The 22,503-nt window shown below is 47.2% G+C and overlaps 1 protein-coding gene and 1 long non-coding RNA gene across 3 annotated transcripts in view; one reads left to right on the top strand and one right to left on the bottom strand.

Annotated features, from left to right (window-relative positions):
• The window catches only part of LOC139049879 (uncharacterized), a 225,462-nt gene that overhangs the window by 116,027 nt on the left and 86,932 nt on the right, over positions 1–22,503 (top strand). The window lies entirely within an intron of this gene.
• LOC139049874 (uncharacterized) overlaps positions 1–22,503 on the bottom strand; it is a 58,790-nt gene that overhangs the window by 35,832 nt on the left and 455 nt on the right. For both annotated transcript variants that reach the window (XM_070525731.1, XM_070525730.1), the window contains exons 2-3: positions 11,324–11,421; positions 3,973–4,180 (exon numbers count right to left, since the gene is read on the bottom strand). In XM_070525731.1, the coding sequence (XP_070381832.1) occupies positions 3,973–4,180; positions 11,324–11,421 (306 nt within the window). The remainder of the gene's footprint in view (positions 1–3,972; positions 4,181–11,323; positions 11,422–22,503) is intronic.

Here is a 22,503-nt window from a genome sequence, read left to right on the forward strand (position 1 = left end):
ATTCATTTATTTTTCCTCATTCAGTTTTTATTTTCCTGAAAAAGAAAGACATTTCTGGTAGGGGTATCTGGGCAAAAAGCTGTATTTTGACAGCTTGACCGGGCCCAGGCAACCTGGAAACTTTTAGCAGCGGTGACGTTCTGGAGATGAAACAAATTATTGACAAAAAACATAGCCATCAATAAGACATACAGGTGACATGCACATTTTCTTCCACATATATACTAACGCACACAAATATTGTAAATCCAGAAGATCAACCGAAAATTGGACTACAACAGCTCATAAATATACTAAGAGTAAAAAAAATTATAACATATCCATTTCCAGCAATAATATAGGATCGATGTTTAGTCGACACTGAAAATAAATGCATTTGAGCAGTCTGTATTGCACCCTGATTATGAACATTAGTATAAGGCTACATGTTACACAAATATTCTTTAAGCTGTTTCAAAGTAAACCCTATGGTATTCTTGTACCAGTTTAAGATACTAGGTAAGTTATGCTCAAGGGTTTCTAACTTGTAGTTCGAGCGCTAACGCGGTGTAAGCCACAAGTCCGTGTTTCACGTGCATTTGTTACTTGGTGCGGGTTTTAATGATGCAGTGTGTGTAAGGAAATCGTGAACGGAGCTACCCGAAAAATACCAGAGCAAAATACTAAAGTTGTACGCGTGATCAGAGGCATGTCGTTGTAGACCATAATCTTATAGGTCTAAAATGCATCGTCAGTAAGTAATAAGCTCGGAATGTGCAATATATCGAACTATCTTTTTTTGTAACATGTGGATTTTCATCCTATTTGTCATAGTTGTTGTTAACCATACTAGACTGCAGTAGCTTATATGTGTCTGGTAAAGTCCGTGATATACTTGAATTTTGAAAGATGTCGAAAAAATTGTGCGACAACGTGCCAATGCCGGCCCGACCCGCGGCTGAGGTATAGCAGACCTTAAGCACTCCCAATACGTCTGCCGATCCCGAAGATAGTGCAATGCCGGCCCGACCCGTGGTGGAATTGAAGCAGGCGTTAAGCATTTCCCATACGTTGGTCGATACCGAAGACAGTGCAATGCCGGCCGACCCACGGTTGAGGTATAACAGATCTTAAGCACTCCCAATACGTCTTCCAATCCCGAAGATAGTGTAATGCCGGCCCGACCCGCGGCTGAGGTATAGTGGACCTTAAGCACTCCCAATACGTCTACCGATCCCGAAGACAGTGCAATGCCGGCCCGCCTCTCGGCTGAGGTATAGCAGACTTTAAAAACTCCCAATACGTCTGCCGATCCCGAAGTTAGTGCAAAGCCCGCCCGACCCGTGGTGGAGGTGAAACAGACGTTAAGCATTTCCCATACGTGGGTCGATCCGAAAACAATACAGTGCCACCCCGACGCGCGGCTGAGGTATAGCAGACATTAAGCAATCCCAATACGTTGGCCGATCCCGACGATTGTGCAATGCCGGCGCGACCCGTTGTGGAGGTGAAGCAGGCGTTAAGCATTTCCCATACGTAGGTCGATACCGAAGACATTGCAAAGCCGGCCGACCCGCGGCTGAGGTATAACAGACCTTAAGCACTCCCAATACGTCTACTGATCCCGAAGATAGTGTAATGCCGGCCCGACCCACGGCTGAGGTATAGCAGACCTTAAGCACTCCCAATACGTCTACCGATCCTGAAGACAGTCTAATGCCGGCCCCACCCGTGGTGGAGGTGAAGCAGACGTTAAGCATTTCCCATACGTGGGTCGATCCGAAGACAATACAGTGCCACCCCGACCCACGGCCGAGGTATAACAGACCCTAAGCACTCCCAATACGTCTGCCGATCCCGAAGATAGTGCCATGCCGGGCCCACCCGTGGTGGAGGTGAAGCAGACGTTAAGCATTTCCCATACGTGGGTCGATCCGATGACAATACAGTGCCATCTCAACCCGCGGCTGAGGTATAACAGACCTTAAACACCCCAATACGTCTACCGATCCCGAAGATAGTGCAATGCCGGCCCGACCCACGGCTGAGGTATAGCAAACCTTAAGCACTCCCAATACGCCTACCGATCCTGAAGACAGTGCAATGCCGGCCCCACCCGTGGTGGAGGTGAAGCAGACGTTAAGCATTTCCCATACGTGGGTCGATCCGAAGACAGTACAGTGCCACCCCGACCCGCGGCTGAGGTATAACAGACCTCCCAATACGTCTGCCGATCCCGAAGATAGTGCAATGCCGGCCCTACCCGTGGTGGAGGTGAAGTAGACGTTAAGCATTTCCCATACGTGGGTCGATCCGAAGACAATACAGTGCCACCCCGACCCGCGGCTGAGGTATAACAGACCTTAAGCACTCCCAATACGTCTACCGATCCCGAAGATAGTGCAATGCCGGCCCCACCCGCGGTGGAGGTGTAGCAGACGCTAAGCATTTCCCATACGTGGGTCGATCCGAAGACAATACAGTGCCACCCTGACCCGCGGCTGAGGTATAACAGACCTCCCAATACGTCTGCCGATCCCGAAGATAGTGCAATGCCGGCCCTACCCGTGGTGGAGGTGAAGCAGACGTTAATCATTTCCCATACGTGGGTCGATCCGAAGACAATACAGTGCCATCCCGACCCGCGGCTGAGGTATAACAGACCTTAAGCACTCCCAATACGTCTACCGATCCCGAAGATAGTGCAATGCCGGCCCCACCCGCGGTGGAGGTGTAGCAGACGCTAAGCATTTCCCATACGTGGGTCGATCCGAAGACAATACAGTGCCACCCTGACCCGCGGCTGAGGTATAACAGACCTCCCAATACGTCTGCCGATCCCGAAGATAGTGCAATGCCGGCCCTACCCGTGGTGGAGGTGAAGCAGACGTTAATCATTTCCCATACGTGGGTCGATCCGAAGACAATACAGTGCCATCCCGACCCGCGGCTGAGGTATAACAGACCTTAAGCACTCCCAATACCTCTACCGATCCCGAAGATAGTGCAATGCCGGCCCGACCAGCGGCTCAGGTATAGCAAACCTTAAGCACTCCCAATACGTCTACCGATCCTGAAGACAGTGCAATGCCGGCCCGACCCGCGGCTGAGGTATAGCAGACTTTAAGCACTCCCAATACGTCTGCCGATCCCGAAGATAGTGCAATGTCGGCCCCAACCGTGGTGGAGGTGAAGCAGACGTTAAGCACTCCCAATACGTCGACCGATCCTGAAGATAGTGCAATGCCGGCCCGACCCGCGGCTGAGGTATAGCAGAGCTTAAGCACTCCCAATACGTCTGCCGATCCCGAAGTTAGTGCAAAGCCGGCCCGACCTGTGGTGGAGGTGAAGCAGGCGTTAAGCACTCCCCATACGTGGGCCGATCCCGAAGAAAGTGCACTGCCCGCCCGACCCGCGGCTGAGGTATAGCAGACTTGTGGTACAATTGCGGATTTGGGGACATCTCACCGCGCCTTAGAGGTGTGCTCGCTCGCGGAATCAGTGACCTACTGCAAATCTGTTGTTGGAATTCCATATTACAGTAACTGAAATTGTTATTGCAAGAACTCCACATAAACAGCTCAGCTGGATATTGGGTTGTGATGCCAGAAGGTCGCACAAATCTGCGGTTAGTTTTTCTTTTTCATTTATTTATTAACCTGTAAGTAAACCCCTCTGCAACGTTTGCCTAGTACAGCCTTATTATTTCCCACATTTGCGCGAAAATGCTCACACTGCGACTGATATATAATGAGGAAATACGTGATAACCAGCGTATAACGTTTCAGAGCGCTTGTAGGGGTCTGAATGGCTTGGCCCTAAAACACTTGCATTCGTACCTAAGAAACACGATGTAACTAAACGTGTAATTATTTTTTTGTTGTTGTTGTTCTGAGGCACTTTTCGCTCACTAAAAAGGATTTCAAAACGGAAACTCGCTCATTGTTAAAGCGGCATCTGGTTTCATGGTAATGAAAGCAAGAGAATTCTCACCTCAAATATGGAATCCGTTTTGACTCTGATGGCAAGCGAATATAGGGTGTTGTCCGGCACAGTAAGATCTTTTGCTTTCTTCCTACTGTCGTAGATATCGTAACGTGTTTTAACAACGTACCATATGGCTTTTCCGCCAAATTCGGCCGCAATTCGCCATGCCTGCCCAATTTTACTTTTCCACTCCGCCCCTAATTTTACAGAGCCTCTGAGGAAGAAAGGAAGAAAGCCAAAGTTATAGGGACTGTAAAAGATGCGCAAATCAATATTAATTTTTTTTAATTTCGTTATTTCGCTTTTATAAGAACTGATAAAATATTTGCTCAAACCTCTATTTGCGTACTAGAAGACAAACTTGGGCGAGTCGGTGGTGATTCGTGTTTCGGAAATTAGCCGCGCAGAACAGACAAGGTCGTGTTCTTCTTATCCTTCGTCATTGTCTGTTTTGAGCTCTTAATTTCCTAATCATGATTCTATGTGCGTTGGTTCGCGCTAAGAAGTTACTTACCAGAACAACCCGGCGAAACCCAAGTCACGATGAATGTCCACCCACTTTCATTGAAGCATTGTCGTGACATACCCGTAGTGCTACCTCCAAAACGCTGCTGGGGGCTCCTGCCTCGTGCTTCTCACTAGGCACGTGTTGCAATCTAGCGGTGCGGCCGCAAAGTATGAGTTTGACGCGTACGCAAATGTGTTTTCACGCTCAATTGTCTCACTATATATGACGCGGGTTCTATTTCCCCTGTGTATGTCTCTAACGATTTCCCGGCAGCCTGGGTCACTGGGTAGTCTACGGTCCGTTGGGTAGAGCATCAGGCGACACACACGCACACGCACACGCACACACACGAACTTGGGTCACTGGGAGTGGTCAACTGATTATGTGCCGCTCTTCCGTGAAACACTTTGGCGTTAACCCGCCGTGGTTGCTCAGTGGCTATGGTGTTGGGCTGCTGAGCACGCGGTCACGGGATCGAATCCTGGCCATGGCGGCCGCATTTCCACTGGGGCGAAATGCGAATACATTCGTGTACTTAGATTTAGGTTCACGTTAATAACCCCAGGTGGTCGAAATTTCCGGAGTCCTCCATTACGGCGTGCCTCATAATCAGCAAGTGGTTTCGGCACGTAAAGTTCCAAAATTTAATTTTAACTTTGGCGTTAACTCGGGGCGCTCGGTATGTGCCACTGGGTATGTGCTCCTCTTCTTTAAACTAAGTAGGCGCCAACTTGGGTGGCTTGTTAAGTGCCACTCTTCAGTGAACTGCGTCGAGGCTACCTTGGGGTACTCGGTCTCTGTTAGTGGGCGTTTGCCGCGCTCGAGTGAACTTCGCACCTTGGCACAGTCGGCATGCGCAGCTCGGTAGGCACTGCATTTCAAAGAAACTCTTTGACGCCAACGTCGGTCACTCGGTGTGTGCTTCTGGGTATGTGCAACGCTTCAGTGAACCTGTTTCACGCCAATTTGCGTCCTCTGCGTATGCGACAACGGTTATATTCTTCTCTTCAATTAACCTCTGACACGAACTTAGGGCACTGGTTGTGTCGGCCACTCGGTATGTGTTCTTAAATGAGCCTTTGACGCTCACATGGTGTCGCGGCTAAGGCGGCGTTAAGGGCATGGAATCCATCAAGCCCTTCGACTACTGCTTCCGATTGCATAAAATGAAGGAAAAGGGGTTTTTCTGGCTTAGTTACATGGCTCCAGTTACGGAAACCTACTCAATGCTGGAGCAAGTTAAACTTTCAAGTTCACGTCAGCACCCTCTCTCCAATTCACGAAAAGTGTCCGCTTTTAATACCGCCGTCTTCCCTAGGTGAGTCCACTAGGGAACCTGAAGACTGTCCGGCAGCAAATCATAATCGTTCACTCTGTTGCGATACCGCGCTCATGCTCTCAACAATCCGCAACTCTGAAGAGACAGGTCTGGAATCTGTGGCGAGAAAGCAACCGGCGACACCTTGTTCGTCGTCGTTGCCCCCCTTCTTTCCATACTTTTCTCAGGTTTCTAGGTAATGCTAGGGTGAGCGCCTTACGTTGAACCCTTCGAAAGTCGGTGTCCACGCTGCGTTGACGCCTGGATAGCAGAGGTGGTAGTTTTATACGTGGCGAATGTCAATTAACACCTTTGTGGTGTTGAGACGAAACATTGGGTCACTAAGTATGTACCACTGTGCATGTCCCGCTCTTCTAAGATTAAGTGTGAACCCTTATGATTCCAGCTTTCTTCACTCAGCATGGGCTACTTTGTTACTCGGTGTATGCTCATGGTTATGCGCCGCTTTGCAGTGACAGCAAAAATTTTCTAAAATTTCTCCAGCGCTGCGCGGAATTGAACCCGTATCTTATATATGGATGCAATGATGGTGAATATGTAATAAAGTGGTGGCATGGAGCAGACGTTCAACACCGGTCTTCCAATCTGAAGGTCTGTTTCGAATCCTTGTCCAGTCCACTAGACTTTTCAAACTAGGAGCGGCGCTGCATATTGAAAAAAAAAAAAACCGAGGGCCAGTGGTGCTATAATGGTACAAGTGCAACCAAATTAGGACGGCGCACTAAGCTTAAATGAAGATGCTCCCTTACTAAAACGAGAATTGGCCTCTCTGCTGTAGCATTCCGCCACTACCACCCTTACCACTCTATTGATTAAGGCACATCCCTCGGACCCCAGCAACGGCGACACACCTGACCAAGGCGGTGGTCAGACCTGCCCCGCCGCAGAAGTTGCTATGATTTGGATTCGGGCAGTCCGCCACTTGGAACTGAACCTGGCAACATTTACCACGTGAAACTTCTCGAGTTAGGCTATCTTAGCATGCCTAACTCGACATACATATATCTATCATATATCCATCCAAGACATACATATCCTTCGCGTTGTTTCGGTTATCATTCACCTCGCTGAAAAACAAGAACTGGTGAAGGTAATTTTGTGCTGACTAAACACCACGTTCTCCGCTGCTGATGTCTTCTAGATAAGAGAGAATACAGGGTAGGATTTCTAATTCCTAATGATATATCATGCAACTTTGTTAAATTCTACAGCCCTAACGACAGGGTAGCTGCCATTGTACTATAGATAAATAGGGGATTTGGAATCATGGTGACACTAGCAGACATTCCAACCTCCATTCATGATGATGAAGAAATAGAACAGTTTTATGAAGATGTTGAATTACTATTGCAAAAGGTGCAAACTCAATATCCATGGTCATGGACGATTACGATGTAAAAGTGTGTGTGTGGGGGGGGGGGGGGGGGAGCGATGAAAGCTTGCAGACAAGCAACTAATTGGCATTGCAGCATCGAATTTATGAACACTAGAAGAGTGGTGCTGGTATAATTCACGAAAAGGAATATATTGACTCCCAATAATCAATACCTTCTTCACGAAGCACAGAAACAGAAAGAGGACCTGGAAAAGCTTTAATGCCGAAACAAGCAATAAAATAGATTTCATGCTCGCTGCCGATACTAGCATAGCGCAGGACCAAAGATAAGGGAGGGGTAAGGTTGCTCTCAATTAGAAGAACGAAAGAGCAGAATTAGCCAAGAATACGCAAATCAGCTTAGATGCTGTACGAGTAAAACCAGACTTATTTAGGCTGGGCCTCACTAGCAATTATGCGGCTTCAAAACAGGAAAATGAAGGTAACATGGAGATAATGGAGGTAACCCTAACTAGGCTGATTTCAGCTAGCGAAATTCAAGTTTGAGGTAGGGCTCTGAGGCAACCAAATAATAAGCTCTGTCAAGTACCAAAGGACCTAATAAAAAAACTACAAAGTTTGAAAGTGTCTAAGTTTGCAATAGGATACATAGTATCCACGGCACTGTCGAAACTGATAAACTAGAAGAAAGTGAGCGATATTCATGGTTATAACGTGGGAAACATTCAGCAAGGAATACGAGAGGTCTGCAGCATGAAATCGTGCCAGAAAAATTCCACATATGACATGCCAGAGGTATGCAGTGAAAAATAACCAGGGTAATATCAACAATCTTGTTGATATAGTACAATCAGCAGAGGGGAGGGGGCAATTCGATACTGACGTGTACAGTACCCGGAGCCGCCACGCAAACTAAATTTGAAGCAGGGATCAAGTATTATTATTATTAGATCATTATTAGAGATGAAGTTAGAAGGGCCTTCTACTACTTGTACCGGGGAAAAGCGGCAAGACGGAATAACAGTCCATCTAATCAAAAATGGCGGAGATAATATATTTGAAAGGCTAGCGGCCCCTTACCTATAAGGGACCACTGGCTTTTCAGTTGAATTCGCGTAGCATGGAGTATACTCAGTGCCTGGAAGTGTGCCGATAGCTGGAAGAATGCCAACGTACTAATCTATACGAAGACCTACATCAAATAATTCAATTATAGGCCTACTAGCTCACTTTCAGTATTTTGTGGAAATTCACCAAGATAATTCCCAATCGAATCATGGCAACACTTGACTTCAATCAACCAAGAGAGCGGGCTGGATACCAGAAGATATATTTTACGATCGATCACGACCATGTCATCAAACAGGTAAGTGAAAAATCTGCACAGTGCAATAAACCTCGATATACGGCTTTCATAATTTATTACAAACGTTTGATTCAGGGCATATACCAGTAGTCATAGGCATCGAGTTACCAAGGAGTGCAGGAGACATACATCAATATCTAAAGAAATATCTACAAAGACTTACAACTACGTTAATTCTGCACGCAGTGAAAGAATAAACAGATATTTCAATGGCGCCGTTTGTCTGCAGAGCGACCTGACTACAAATCTACTCAGGCTTCCCCCTTTGTCGGGAAACAGAGAGGCTGTTGATTGCTAGGTTCTGGTGGACCTCGTGTCCGTGGACATGAATGAACAATTGTTCATGCTTAGACCCATGCCTAAGACACATATCCAGTGGCGGATATCCAGCGGAACATACATCAATGGGCAACACATCCCGTGACCCAAGTTGGCGTCGCACACGTTCACTGAAAAGCGGCACATACGGAGTGGAACATAGCCAGCCTGGCGGGAAAACGGTTACAGACAAACACAGAGAGACAGACGTGTTTCCATTTCGCGACACATTGGCTGGCGCGGGCAATCTGTCTCGTGCTGCACTTTGCAAACGCGCTGGCTCTCGCCAATCTGGAGACCACGAGAGGCGTTGGTGACGCGTAGGCTCTTTCACACCAGCTGCCGCAGAAAGGCCTCCCAGCTACGCTGGAGCCATCTCATGGGCATCGTCACCGCACATTTCTCCTCACGCTTTCATCATACCCTCCTCTTCCGCTTTTCTTTTGTCTCGCATCTTTTGTCCCCGACAGCGCATCGGTTTCGCTCTTCCGTCCTTCGTTGTGCTCGTTCTCTCGGTTACACCGACGCTCGCCGCTGGAAAGGGTGCCCCAGAGCTGCGCTTGAAAGCTGCGCTTATCTTGGAAGCTGTGTAACGAAAGCTGGTGACTTGGCTGGCCTATTCCTGACATCAGCGCAACATGTGTGTCCAAGCAACATTATTAATGTTGTTTGCGGATCCTGGAAGCATTGCATTCTTTTTTATTTATTTACAAATACTGCAGGCCCTATTCGGGCCTAAGCAGGAGTGGGTACATACAATAACGTAAATTACAACTGCCAATTAGCAAATAAGAAGGCAAAAAAACATGTACATACATCATTGTAACACTATACGTAACAGAAATAAACATCAACTTACAACAGTGCAATACGTAAACAAATCACCATGAAAAAGCGTAATGCAAAAGAAACTGCTTTGATTGCGGCAATTTAGAGGTCAAAGAAAAGGTTATTTGAAAGATGAACGAACGATTCTGTTGTATTAGCGTTAACTACTTCTTGCAGTCGTTAACAATTGCAGTCGCTCGAGTGTAGTCTGTGGACCAAGGATGCATGTGCGCAGCCATTCGCTGAACAGCGGGGGCCGATATCATTGTAGTACGGACGTCGAACGAAATTGCGCTGAGTTAACGTGGACGCTGAAAGGCTGAAAAATACGGCATTCCTTCATGATTCCGCGTGTCTTTTCTCACCGAGCGACTTGCCTGTGACATCAATGGGAATTTCGGGGTGCGGTATACCTTATGGTGGCTTGTGTTGTTCGTCGGTCCCTCTCGTCGCTGGCGCAATGAGTATGGTGTACTTGCTTCTCCTTTCCACGAGCATCTAAAATCGTGAGTCTAGAGTATGTAGGGTAAACGTGTGCGAGGCAAGACACAAGGACAAGTGTAAATTCGGCCCATGTATAATAAAACTTCAGTTGGCATTCAGCGCTTGCGCTTTTCACTCGTCTTGTCCCCGTGTAACCTTCCAGTTGTACATTTACGATTATCAATTGCCAACTTGTCCAATTAGCCAGCCTACTAAGCATCTCAAAGCCATTGTTTTCCTCAATAAAGTTGTTTTCTATTTCTCCAAGGCGGCGCGGTCGCTTTGTGTTAACCTTCTCCTCCTCGACGTCTGCATGACCAACGGACCGGCCTAATATGACATGCACTCTTTCCCTAGCAAGTGATCACGGCTAGAGAAACGGTCTTTAGGAGACCTCTGTGTGTACTTTGTGCTCTCCCAGAAACATTTAAGGTGTGCTGTTCTCATGTAAAAGACCTTCGAGAGCAATGTAGCTGCACGCTCCCATGTTATGTAGAGTACTCAACATAACGAGTTAGCTGACTATAACCATACTCAGAAAAAAAAAGGAATGGTCGCAGCAACCATGCACGGGCAGCGTGCCCTTAGCCTCATTCGCCTACGAAGTAGCACTTTTCCTCAAATCTGGCTTCAGGTTATGTGAAACACTTGGTACAGAAAAGAATCATCTGAAGTAAATGTTACGCAGAAGCTATCCATAATGACTGCCAGAGTAAGCGAACAGCTTTCTGAATCCCCTGAATTATTTCCGAAATTTGTTTTGGCATCGTTTCTTCCCGTTCCTGTGCGGTCATTGTTGCATACCGTTGATACTGAGCCCGAGTCGCATTTCCAATTTCTGTTGCTATTCTGCCAGTCGTCGCAGCAGCATGCACGGCCACTGGATCACCGACACACAGAGTTAAAGCTCTTGTGAGACGTCGGCGCCTCTTAGACCAATCAGGAAACCGCCACCATTCTTTCTATCCCGTTGACCCAAATTCTCTCCTATGGCTCCACCTCCATGACAGCCTTCTTCTCTACGCCTCATTACTCTCTCTTTATTCTGTCATAGCAGACAGTCCGCCCGCCGGCATCGGGGAAACGGTGTAAAAACCAAAGAAAGCTATCCGCTTTTGTTTAAAGGTCTGTCGGTTCACCAAGAGCTTCCGCTGGTGCGAAACATTAACGGGAGCTTACGATTGGTCCTTGTTGTAGAGGAAAAGGCGAATAGTGAAGCCTACGAACAACTCGTCTGGCCCTTCCACTTTCAGCCCGTCTCTATACTGCGCGTCGTCCTGGACAAAATAGGAACGATGAATTAGAACACAAGCATATCACAAAACAAGCAATGCCTTGTAATAATAGACAGTTTTAGTACAGCGTACGTTGCGTACGTAAAGGCATTGCGTACGCAAGATCGCTACGTCCTGCAAAGTGCGCATGCGCCGAATGCAACACGAATGGTGCGTGAGGCCTACGCGGCTGCTGCGTATACGAACGCATCCGATGCTTGCGTGCGTACGTGGGGAACCATGCGTGCTGCTCTCATGGTTCTCGTTTGTTCGGGAGTGCACGAGACAAAAGAGATTGATATGTCGCGCGCCTAGGCGAGAAGGCGTCACAGCTAGGCATGCGCCATGGTAGCGGCGCACGCGTTATCAGTCTGTCTTTGGTTGTGCTTAGCAGCTCCGGTGCAGCGGTGGCGCAGAGGTAGAACACCCGCCTCGCGTGCAAGAGGTCCGTGGTTCGAATCCCGGTGCCGCGCAATTTTTCACCAGATACAAAAAAAAAATCCGCGAGTTGCTAAAATTGCATAAACAGGCCTGGAGTGTGGCCTAATCCCGGTGACCAGAACCGGTAACGTACGCCCTCACCAGAGCAATTTGGCCACCCTGGAGCAGTACTTGGCCACAAGCTCCTATATTAACACAATACGTAATCCTAATCTATAAGAAAGGGGATGCCAAAGACTTGAAAAATTATAGACCCATCAGCTTACTGTCCGTCGCCTACAAAGAGGGAGAGAGAGACAAAGAGGAGGAAAGCCAGGGAGGTTAGCCAGTGTAAGTTCCGGCTGGCTACCCTGTGCTGGGGAAAGGGATTAAGGTAATAAAAGGTTAAAGAAGAGGAGAAAAAAACAATGGCTGTGGCTTAGGTAAGGTTAAGCCCAGGATGCGAAGCATACTAGCCTTTATTTTAGTTGTTGAACCACTGTTTAGCTTGGTGAACTGCTGTTGCTTGGCTATATTTGGTTCGGCTAGACGAAGAAACAACTCATGCGTTACTCTGCTTCGCCTTGGACGCCCCGCATTGGACGCGGTGAGCGTCGAGCAACGCAGCGTTCGGCGCGGCAACGAAATGTGTGCCTGAGCAAGCGACGCACGCCTGAGCCTTAGAAACAGCTCGTTTCTAAGGCAACACCGCATTCACTAGAGGCGCCTTTGTACCGCTTTGAAGCATCGTACTCGTGGCTCAGTGATAGCGTCTCCGTCTCACACTCCGGAGACCCTGGTTCGATTCCCACCCAGCCCATCTTGCAAGAGTTGAGCCAAAGCCACTTCTCCTCTGTCGTGACGTCACGGTGTCACGTGGTTTCAAGGCGACACCGCCGCGCCTGAGGAGCTGGGTTGAGCTCTCGTAATATGCTTCGCATAAAAAATGGCTGTGGCTTAGCTAAGGTTACGCCCAGGATGCGAAGCATACTAGCCTTTATTTTAACGCGACAGCGTTAAGGAGCTCGTGTCGCAGAAAAGCCGGTGTCGTCGGTGTCGGTGTCTGCGGCGTTGCACTTCATGAATAAATCGTTGTCGCGCCGAACGCTGCGATGCTCGACGCTCACCGCGTCCGATGCGGGGGGCGACGGCGCGAGTTGGAGCCTCGTTTCTCCTCTGTCGTGACGTCACGGTGTCACGTGGTATTGAAGGCGACACCGCCGCGCCTGAGGAGCTGGGTTAAGCTCTCGTAATATGCTTCGCATAAAAATAAGGAAAATCACGCAGTAACGCGAGTAATTGGAAATAGAGTCAGGAACACCTTAGACTTCCGTCAAGCAAAGGACCAGGCAGGATTCCGTAATGGCTACTCAACAATAGACCATATTCACACTATCAATCAGGTGATAGAGAAACGTGCGGAATATAAGCAACCGTTATATATAGCTTTCATTGATTACGAGAAACCGTTTGATTCAGTCGAAACCTCAGCAGTCATGGAGGCATTGTCGAATCAGGGTATAGACGAGCCGCATGTAAAAATACTGAGCGATTTCCATAGCGGCTCCACAGCCACCGTAGTCCTCCATAAAGAAAGCAACAAAATCCCAATAAAGAAAGACGTCAGGTAGGGAGATACGATCTCTCCAATGCTATTCACAGGGTGTTAACAGGTGTTCAGAGACCTTGATTGGGAAGAATGGGGGATAAGTGTTAATGAAGAATACCTTGCTAACTTGCGATTCGCTGATGATAGTGCCTTGCTTAGTAACTCAGGGGACCAACTGCAACGCATACTCGCTCACCTGGAGAGGCAAAGCCGAAGGGGTGGTCTGCAGAAAACTGAAATTATGTTTAACACTCTCGGAAGAGAACAGCAGTTTACGATAGGTAGTGAGGCACTGGAAGTGGTAAAGGAATACATCTACTTAGGACAGGTAATGACTGCGGATCCGGATCATGAGACTAAAATAATCAGAAGGATGGGAATGGGATGGGGTGCATTTGGCAGGCATTCTCAGATGATAAACAGCAGGTTGCCATTATCCCTTAAGAGAAAAGTATATAACACCTGTGTCTTACCAGTAATCAAGTACGGGGCAGAAACCTGGAGGCTTACGAAAAGGGTTCCACTTAAATTGAGGACGACTCAACGAGCTATGGGAAGAAGAATGATAGGTGTAACGTTAAGGGATGAGAAAAGAGCAGATTGGGTGAGGGAACAAACGCGAGTTACTGATATCATAGTTGAAATCAAGAAAAAGAAATGGGCATGGGCTGGACATGTAATGAGGAGGGAAGTTAACCGATGGTCATTAAGGGTTACAGTCTGGATTCCAAGGGAAGGGAAGCGTAGCAGATGGTGGCAGAAAGTTAGGTGGGCGGATGAGATTAAGAAGTTTGCAGGGACAACATGGCCACAATTAGTACATGACCGGGGTAGTTAGAGAAGCATAGGAGAGGCCCTCGCCCTGCAGTGGACGTAATCAAGCTGCTGCTGCTGCTGCTGCTGCTGCTGCTGCTGCTGCTGCTGCTGCTGCTGATGATGATGATGATGATGATGATGATGATGAAAAGCTCCGGCGTTCAAGCTGGCACGCGCTTTCATTCCTGTTACGTAGAACCGGGCAGTTCGTCCACCGCTGTTAAGTTGATGCCTAAATAAAGCCTTATTGTTTTCGCTCCCCCTTTGCGCCATCCTTCCGTCAGTCACGACAAGTTTCGCAAAATGTCGGCGTTGAAGGCGACCAAGGAAGGCTGTACTTTTGAATGGCGTACGATTTGGCTTTGCTGTGAGAAGTGAACGCACCGAAGCCATTTCCGGATCCAGCACGTTGGGAATTCATAGCAAAAAAATATGAACTTTGTTTTTGAGAAAGTATTCAGTGTACGCTGTTCGCGCGAAAGGCTCGGCCTCCTGTTGGCGCACTTCATTGCAAATGACCGTGCCAGCGTCAGAAAGCGAGTACTCGGTTCTTATTTTTCTCGATATGATTCCTGTATTGACGGTAATAAGACTAGTCCCTTAAAGACCTAAATATAGTTCTGCGTTACGTGAACGAGCCCACATGCAACATGACCTTGGCGAGATCAACAGCGTCGATAGTTCGACCGATGGTTGGGCGTATGGGTGGACGCGGCCAACGCGTTCCCACGCGCCCAGCGTCTAGCAACACTCGCCCGCTTACGTACGTAGGAATTTCGCAGTACTTAAAGCCCTGACGGAACACGCGTTCCTGCGTGCTTGCGTGCTGCGTACGCATTCAAAGCGCTTGCGTGCTGCGTACGCATCGTCATGGCGCAGTACTAAAGCTGTGTAGTAATTTAGATGGAGATGCGTGCCAACACGCAGTGACCAATGTTGCCTGCCTAGCAGTTTCGCCGCTGAATTTAGAGATCTTTTGCGATGCATAGCGGGAAAGCTTGTTTATTTGTTTGTAAAGCAAACTTTGTTTATTTATTAGCAGGATTTATTTGGAAACGATAAATGCTGCATCAGTTGCGCGTTGCCCACGCCCGTTGTTCACAAGATCGGCTCGATGGAGGTCTACGGGTTCTCCGATGGCATCCACGCTATAGAGACCCCGCCACGCCAGATAATAAATGGACACAGGGGAAGCGCGACCATACCTGGATAAAAGAGAAGGAATTTTTCTGTAATTTCAATTACTACCCTGTAGCTTAGCCTGTTTTCTGGCAGTTATTGTAGTTTGTGACATCCTCTTTCTTTTTTTGTTGTTGTTGAACAATACGTTTCCGCGCATAGCCGCACTAAAATGCGCTTAATGATAGTGATATTTTATATATTTTATTTTAAACGCGAAACCGTCGCAACTGGAACCTGCGTCTATTGAACATCTGTTGCGAGCAACCAACTCACTGTCAACTCTGCCGGACTACTTGCCGCGTAACACAAGTGCAGCAGCCACGCGCCCACAGCTCTCCCTTCATAGCTTCACAATGTTGCCCACCAGTGTAAAGGCTGACTGGCCATCTTGTGCTCTTCTTCCCTTTTCAGGTCATTGTTCATTATCTTTGTCTTCTGCATGTGAAACAGAACACACTTTTCCACCCCACTCTTGGACTTTCTCTGTTAAGGTCCTCAAGTGTTCGTTGTAATTCGTCCCCAGTGTTGCTGAACAGCACAATGTCATCTGCAAACCGAAGGTTGCTGAAATATTCTCCGTTGATCCTCACTCCTAAGCCTTCCCAGTTTATTAGCTTCAATAATTCTTCATGATTATGTTGCGCTTGGCGTTACACTGACGATTTCAAGTGAAGGTCGGGGCGTGGAGATACGTGCGTACCTAAAATCGTCAGAGTAACATTAAGCGCAGTATAATCGTGAACGTCCACAAACTAGCCCCCTTTATTGTTTTACTACTTGGATACTTCTTCCAAGCATGCAGTGAGTAGCATTGGAGAGATTATGTCTCCTTGCTTGACCCCTTTCTTTATACGTATCTTTCTAGTCTTCTTGTGGATAACCAACCTATCTGTGGAATCTTTAAGTATTTCCCAATGTATTCACGTATGTCTTGAGTACTCCTTGATTATCTATAGTGCCTCTAGGAGTGCTGGTGTCTACCGAATAAAATGTCGTTTCATAACTTGTGAAAGCTATATAGAGATGTTGATTGAACTGTGCAGATTTCTCGATTACCTGATTGATGACATGGATGTGTTCCATTGTAGAGTATCCTTTCCTGAGCCCAGCCTGTTCTCTTGGTTGACTGAAGTCAAGCGCTGCCCTTATTCTTTTGTAAACTATCTTGGCGAATATATTATACATTACTGAAAGTAAGCTAATGGATCTATAAAAACTTTTGAATTCGTTAATATCTCCCACTTTGTGGATTAGTACAATGTTGGCGTCCTTCCAGTTCTCTGGAGCATTTGAAGTCGTGTGATATTGTATACAATGGTCCGCAAGCTTTTAAAGCGTGATATGTCCATCTTTCATTAAATTGACTGTTATTCCATCATTATTGCTGCTCTTCCCCGTGTCGTATCTTGGGAGGCTCTTCTAACTTTAGCGTTAGTTATAGAATTAGCCTATCTACATTGTTCACTGCTGCTTCGAATGAAGGTAGCGTGGCTCCTCTGGCTACTTTACAGGTCAGTATAGAATACTGCCACTGCCTTTACTACATCCTCTAAATTACTGATGATATTACCTTGCTTATCGTTCAGTTATTACAGCTTGGCTTGTCCTAGGCCAAGTTTTCTTCTCACTGATTTCATGCTGCGTCCATCTTTTACGGCTCCATCATTCTTTCCCACGTTATAATTTTGAATATCCCTTACCTTCTCCTTGTTGAGCAGTTTAGATGGTTCTGCGAATTCTATTTGATCTCTTGAGTTGGACACATTCGCAATTTTTGCATTCTTTGTTAGGTACTTTCTTACTAGGGCGAGCTTTCCCACTGGTTGCCTTAGTGCCTTACCTCCCACTCTGATTGATGCTTCTGAAGACAGTGTATTTAATATTTTGTTCTTTACCTCTGTGTCCTTTTCATCCCTCTGTTCGAAGGCTGCATATTTGTTTGCGAATACCAGCCTGAATTTGTCTGCTTGTACCCTTACTGCATCTAGGTTGGCGTGTTCCTTCTTGACCAATTTTACTTTCCCTCTTGATATAGAGAGAAACGCTAGACATCAGTAACATTGACCTCTGCATTTTACTCTACCTAACACTTAAACATCCTGCACTGTGCTGGGATTGGCACAAAGTATGAAATCTGTTTGATTTCTTGTTTCACTATTAGGGCTTTTTCAGGTCATCTTCCTGTTGCTACGCTTCCTGAAGATGGTATAAATTATTCCGAATTTATTCCTTTACGCGAATTCTGCCTTCATTTCCATTGTCCCTAGAATCGATACCGTGGTTGCCCATTGCTTCCTCACCAGCCTGCTTTTTCCCCACTTTTGCATTGAACTCGCACATGACTACGGCATACTGAGCTTGCACCATTCTTAATTGTAATTCAACATCTTCATAAAACTGTTCTAGTTCATCATCGTGACTGGAGGTTGAAGCGTAGGCTTGTACTACTTTTATTTTATACCTCCTGCTATATTGCGACTACTGCTACCCTCTCATTAATGCTGTAGAATTCGTCAATGTTGCCCGCTATGCCCTTACGGATTAGGTGTCCTACCCTGCACTATCCTACAATTATACTTATTTTTAAATATTACATTTCATAACTTTGTCTTTAAAATATTACCTTTTTACACTACCGCACCACTTCTCATGACAAACTGGCCTATAACCACTGTGTTCTTGTTCAGTTCCACAAAGTTGGCGCACGCAATTTTTTGGCAATACCGCAGGCAAGTGGAAATAATACGACCTTCACTCGAAAGAACAGACTGGTTGGCTATTTGGTATGTCACCGTGCACAATTCAAATCAAACTAAGCACGCTTAACTAAATAAGGATGGGGTAAAGCGCTGTGTTCCGTCCTTTTTGTCTAGCTGCTTGTGGACATTTTTCACTGAACTGTGCTCGATGGTCTCCTACTGTCTGATGATGATGAATACCATCACAGCAAGTGAGCTCAGAGCCGAAGTATTTCTTCCATAAGGCTTGGCGTTTATTTTTTTTTTTTTACGAAAGTTTCCAAGAACGAGCACATTAAGAAAACTGAAGCGCAGTGTTTAGAAATGCGTAACTCAGCATCAAAAACAGACATCTTAACTAAACCTGCTAGAACTCCTGAAGCGGACAATTGTAATCTATAAATGTTACGGTAAATCGTTACACTGTTTACAAAAGTTTTGCGAAAATCTGTCAGGATATGAATGATTGGTATTCATCAGAGCGGCCTGAAATACATAAATCGTATGCAGTTTACAGAATTGTGATATCGCTTTCCGTTGCTGAGTTGCAGAGCTGTAGTTCTGATACTATGACTCCTCTTTCTTTTAATTTTGAATTTTTCAACAACCTTTGTAAAACTAAACGGCCTGAATAAAAGCTCTGTTTCCAGCAGCCACTACATTTTAATGTTTTCTTCGAAATTCCGCAAGCCTAATGAAGTTTGGTGCAGAGCTTGCCAGTAAAAAATCGTTTCTTTGTTTCCATGTATTTCGGTATCTAGGAGCCGCCCCACTGAAGCGCAAAAGGCTGAGGCGCGACAAGTGCAAAATGGGGCGTCGGTTTGTCCCCTCCTTGGCTGACCTCCACAGAAGACGATCGAGCGCGACGTGAAAAATGCGAACTGCGAATCGCTGGCTGAAACAAAAATACAATGATGTCCTCTTCTATTCAAGTGATGTATACTCAAAGGGACCGTTATTCCATCTCTCGAGGTTACTTTTCATAACTCTTAGTTACTTTCCATTCCATAACTGTTGGCGCTTTACAGCTAATTGGGTGTCGAAGGCCGCGTCTCTGTCTCAATTCTGTTAGTTAGCAAGCGTGCCGCCACATGCCACCATCTCACGAAAGCACTCGCAGAACTCTCCTTCACTAAAGCCCCTTAAACTTCGTAAAGTAGCGGCACTCTCCTCCTCCGCCTTCAGGCCTCCTCATTTCTCCTCCCCTTCAAGCTCCCTCCTCGACCATGGCGCCGCCTACACCACTCGAGCGTAGCAATGGCGCCAACATGCGCTGCTCGCCACTCCGTTGACCACGGAGGAAGGAAACTCAGGAGAGGCCCTGACGTCAGTCTTTGTGAAGTGAGAGTGAAGCCGGAAGTTAGCGTTGCTCATAGCGTTGCTCCGCCTATCGGGCCAGCTCTCCTCTCTTGTTTACATTTCTCGCGAAACCACGCCGCGCTGCGCGCAACCGTGCAGCTCGGACCCGAGCGCTCTGCAGCAATACTAAACAATCGTTAACACGTTAGCATGATTCCGCCAAAGAGGGCAAAATTTCCCGCGAGTATTCCTTGTCCCGTTGCCATTGTCGTGGCGAGGTACATTGCGCATGGCGTTGCATGCGGGTTCATTTCACAAACTTTAGTCGCTCTTGTCCCACCTGGCCACAACAACATCCGGTAAAGCATGGTCCAGGTAACGAAGCGCAACAAAACACGGAGAGCAACGCAAGCCTGCCCGCACGGCGCCTTTGCCAGGGTACGAAACCTACGGAGCAACACGTGTGAGCGCGCAGAACAACTACAAAGCCGCCATTGTAGCCCGATAGGCGGAGCCACTGCAGCAAAGAAATAAAAAAAGCAAAACAAACGACAACCTACTACGTCATTGCCTTCACACTTTTCTGCAAGCGCGCGGAGGGGGTAGGGCCTCTCCTCAGTCTCCTTCCTCCACGCCGTTGACGCTTCTCGAGTGAAAATGGCGCTGAAGCACGACGCAGGGGTCCACGTGATGCTATTAGGCCAATAGCGATGCGACGCGGCGTCGGCTAGAGCGCCCGAGGTGGAGGCGTCATTCTTCAAAGCGTGGCGCTACTTTACGAAGTTTAAGGGGTTTTATTCTTAACCGCTTCGCTTTAAAAGTATATCATGCAGACCCCACGCACTGCTGTGATTCGAGGGTGGCGAAGCTTCGCTAAACCGGGAAGGCCACAGGGCGCAGTTGCGTTAGAGATGCGTGCATCGGAAGTCAGTGATGAACGCGCCTCGCAATTGTCAGCCAGAGCGGCGAAGGCAACGGTCACCGCGCCACCACCAACCGTAGCACGCAGTAAAAATAATTTACGCCTTTAAACGCAATGTGTAAATTGGTCTGCAACTCGCATCATCGCACCCTTCGGGCGTAAGGGTGTGAGTTAAAAACCGATTAACATCCTTATTTACTTTTAATGGTGTAAGTTACTTTATCACGGGTGCAACAGTGTTAGGCAGATTTACACCCTTATTTACCTTCAGGGGTATAGATTAATTTACCGGGGGTGTGAGGTGACGAGACATAAACCGATTAGCACCCTCGTTCACTTCTGAGGGTGAAACTTATTTTGACGGCGTACGTGAACCCTCGTATGCACGAAAGCTATCGCGCGAGAGCGCGTGCGTGTGGTGGAAACGTCGCGCTTGTGCATTCCACGCGCTACTGCTTGCACGTGCTCTCGCGTGCACGTGGTGCTACGAGTTATGACACGTTCAGCGATCGTCTCAAAGAGCTCATCGGCAGAAGCCGTTACGCGTGCGGTGTTTTTTCTTTCTTTTTTTCACCTTCACGCTTTATTATGCTGGGAGACCGCTGTCCATTTTCTTCCAGTGAACTGTTCGGCGAGAAAGCAGAAGCTTTAGCAGTAGGAGCGGCCAGCAGCACAAGATATGCGGTCAGCAAAGTCCACGAGGGCTCGCTAGGGAAGTATCGCATTAAGCCAAAGCGAGACGGCCGCTGACTGTCTGCCGCTTAACGCGCACACAAAATTCAAGCACGACAAGCAGACAAAGAAAAGAAGCTTTATATCAGAATATAGGCGCGAAGAGCGTGAGAACACGGCTGCGCTATCAACGATGTTTCATTCCCACCAGATCCTTTCTTTGTGAGCGCCAACCTCTGGCTCTCCGACTCGGCTCTTCTGACCAAGCAAACTTAGATGTTTTCTTGGCGTTCTGCTGAAACTGTTTGTACAGGACATGCTCGCGACATCAAAACGCAAGCTGCGTCCACGTGTGCGACATCGATCAATACCAGATGTGGCGGCGAGTCTTTACGCGAAGCATTCTTAGCATACATACCATGCCACACTTTGCAGACCGTCGGATGCGCACAAGTGGCAGTTTTTCGTTAGGCCAATGAGGCCGGAATCAGACGATCAAATGGTAGTCAACTTACCAGCCATCTTTCGCGTTGTACTTATCGGTGCGTACACCACTCTTCGCAGTTCTTTTCGAGGGCAAACATCAAACGTCGCCTTCTTTATCGTCCAAACGCTCCGTCGACGTCTAACCATGCCTACTTGAATGAACAGCCGCTTGCATTTTGACCTATAGTGTGAATGGCGGGGTGCTCAACCTAAACGTTGCTTGAGATTGTGCGCTGCATACATTGACGATGGAAACAATTGGGCCCATGGCATTTGGGTTTATGGCATTGCACTAAAGGATGCAGCTGCACCAGATTGTCGCTTCTTGGTTAATCGGTAACAAATCAGTGGTAAATACCGCTTAGGCAATCTTAGCCATTCCGCAGAGCCTATAATTGTTCAATTTTCCTTTAACAGTAACCTCCGAACAACATCTAAGGAGAAGATGCGTGCACATGGTAGTTAGCGGATACGATGAGAGTCCCAGCACGTTGCCTCCGAGATCGACCACATTTAATGCACCTTCATTGTGTTTGAACTGAAATATCGACTTGAACAGCAGATGAACGATCACATCCCCGAGCTTCCGCTTATATAATTATATGGTGCTTAGCAGATGCTGTCGCCTTTGATTGGCGCCGGCTACTGCTTTTTACATACATATATTAAAAATAAATCGCTTAAACGCCTTTAAAGGAAACGTCACCTCCTATACCACAGTAACATAAGTAAACACGCATATACTGTTTCAAGCGTAACAGACCTCCTTAACCGGCTCCTTCGGCCCTATAGCTATTGCAGCAGCTAGATGAATTCCAGTCCGTTGGGTGTTTACTCTGGCACTATAATTGATCGAAGGTTTAACTATCTAATAAACTTTTATGTGTCCGCCTCCCAGTGTGTGCTATAGGATCGTATACCTTAGGTTCTTCTGCAATGAA

The sequence above is a fragment of the Dermacentor albipictus genome, chromosome 9, assembly GCF_038994185.2.
Source record: "Dermacentor albipictus isolate Rhodes 1998 colony chromosome 9, USDA_Dalb.pri_finalv2, whole genome shotgun sequence".
Taxonomy (NCBI): Eukaryota; Metazoa; Arthropoda; class Arachnida; order Ixodida; family Ixodidae; genus Dermacentor; species Dermacentor albipictus.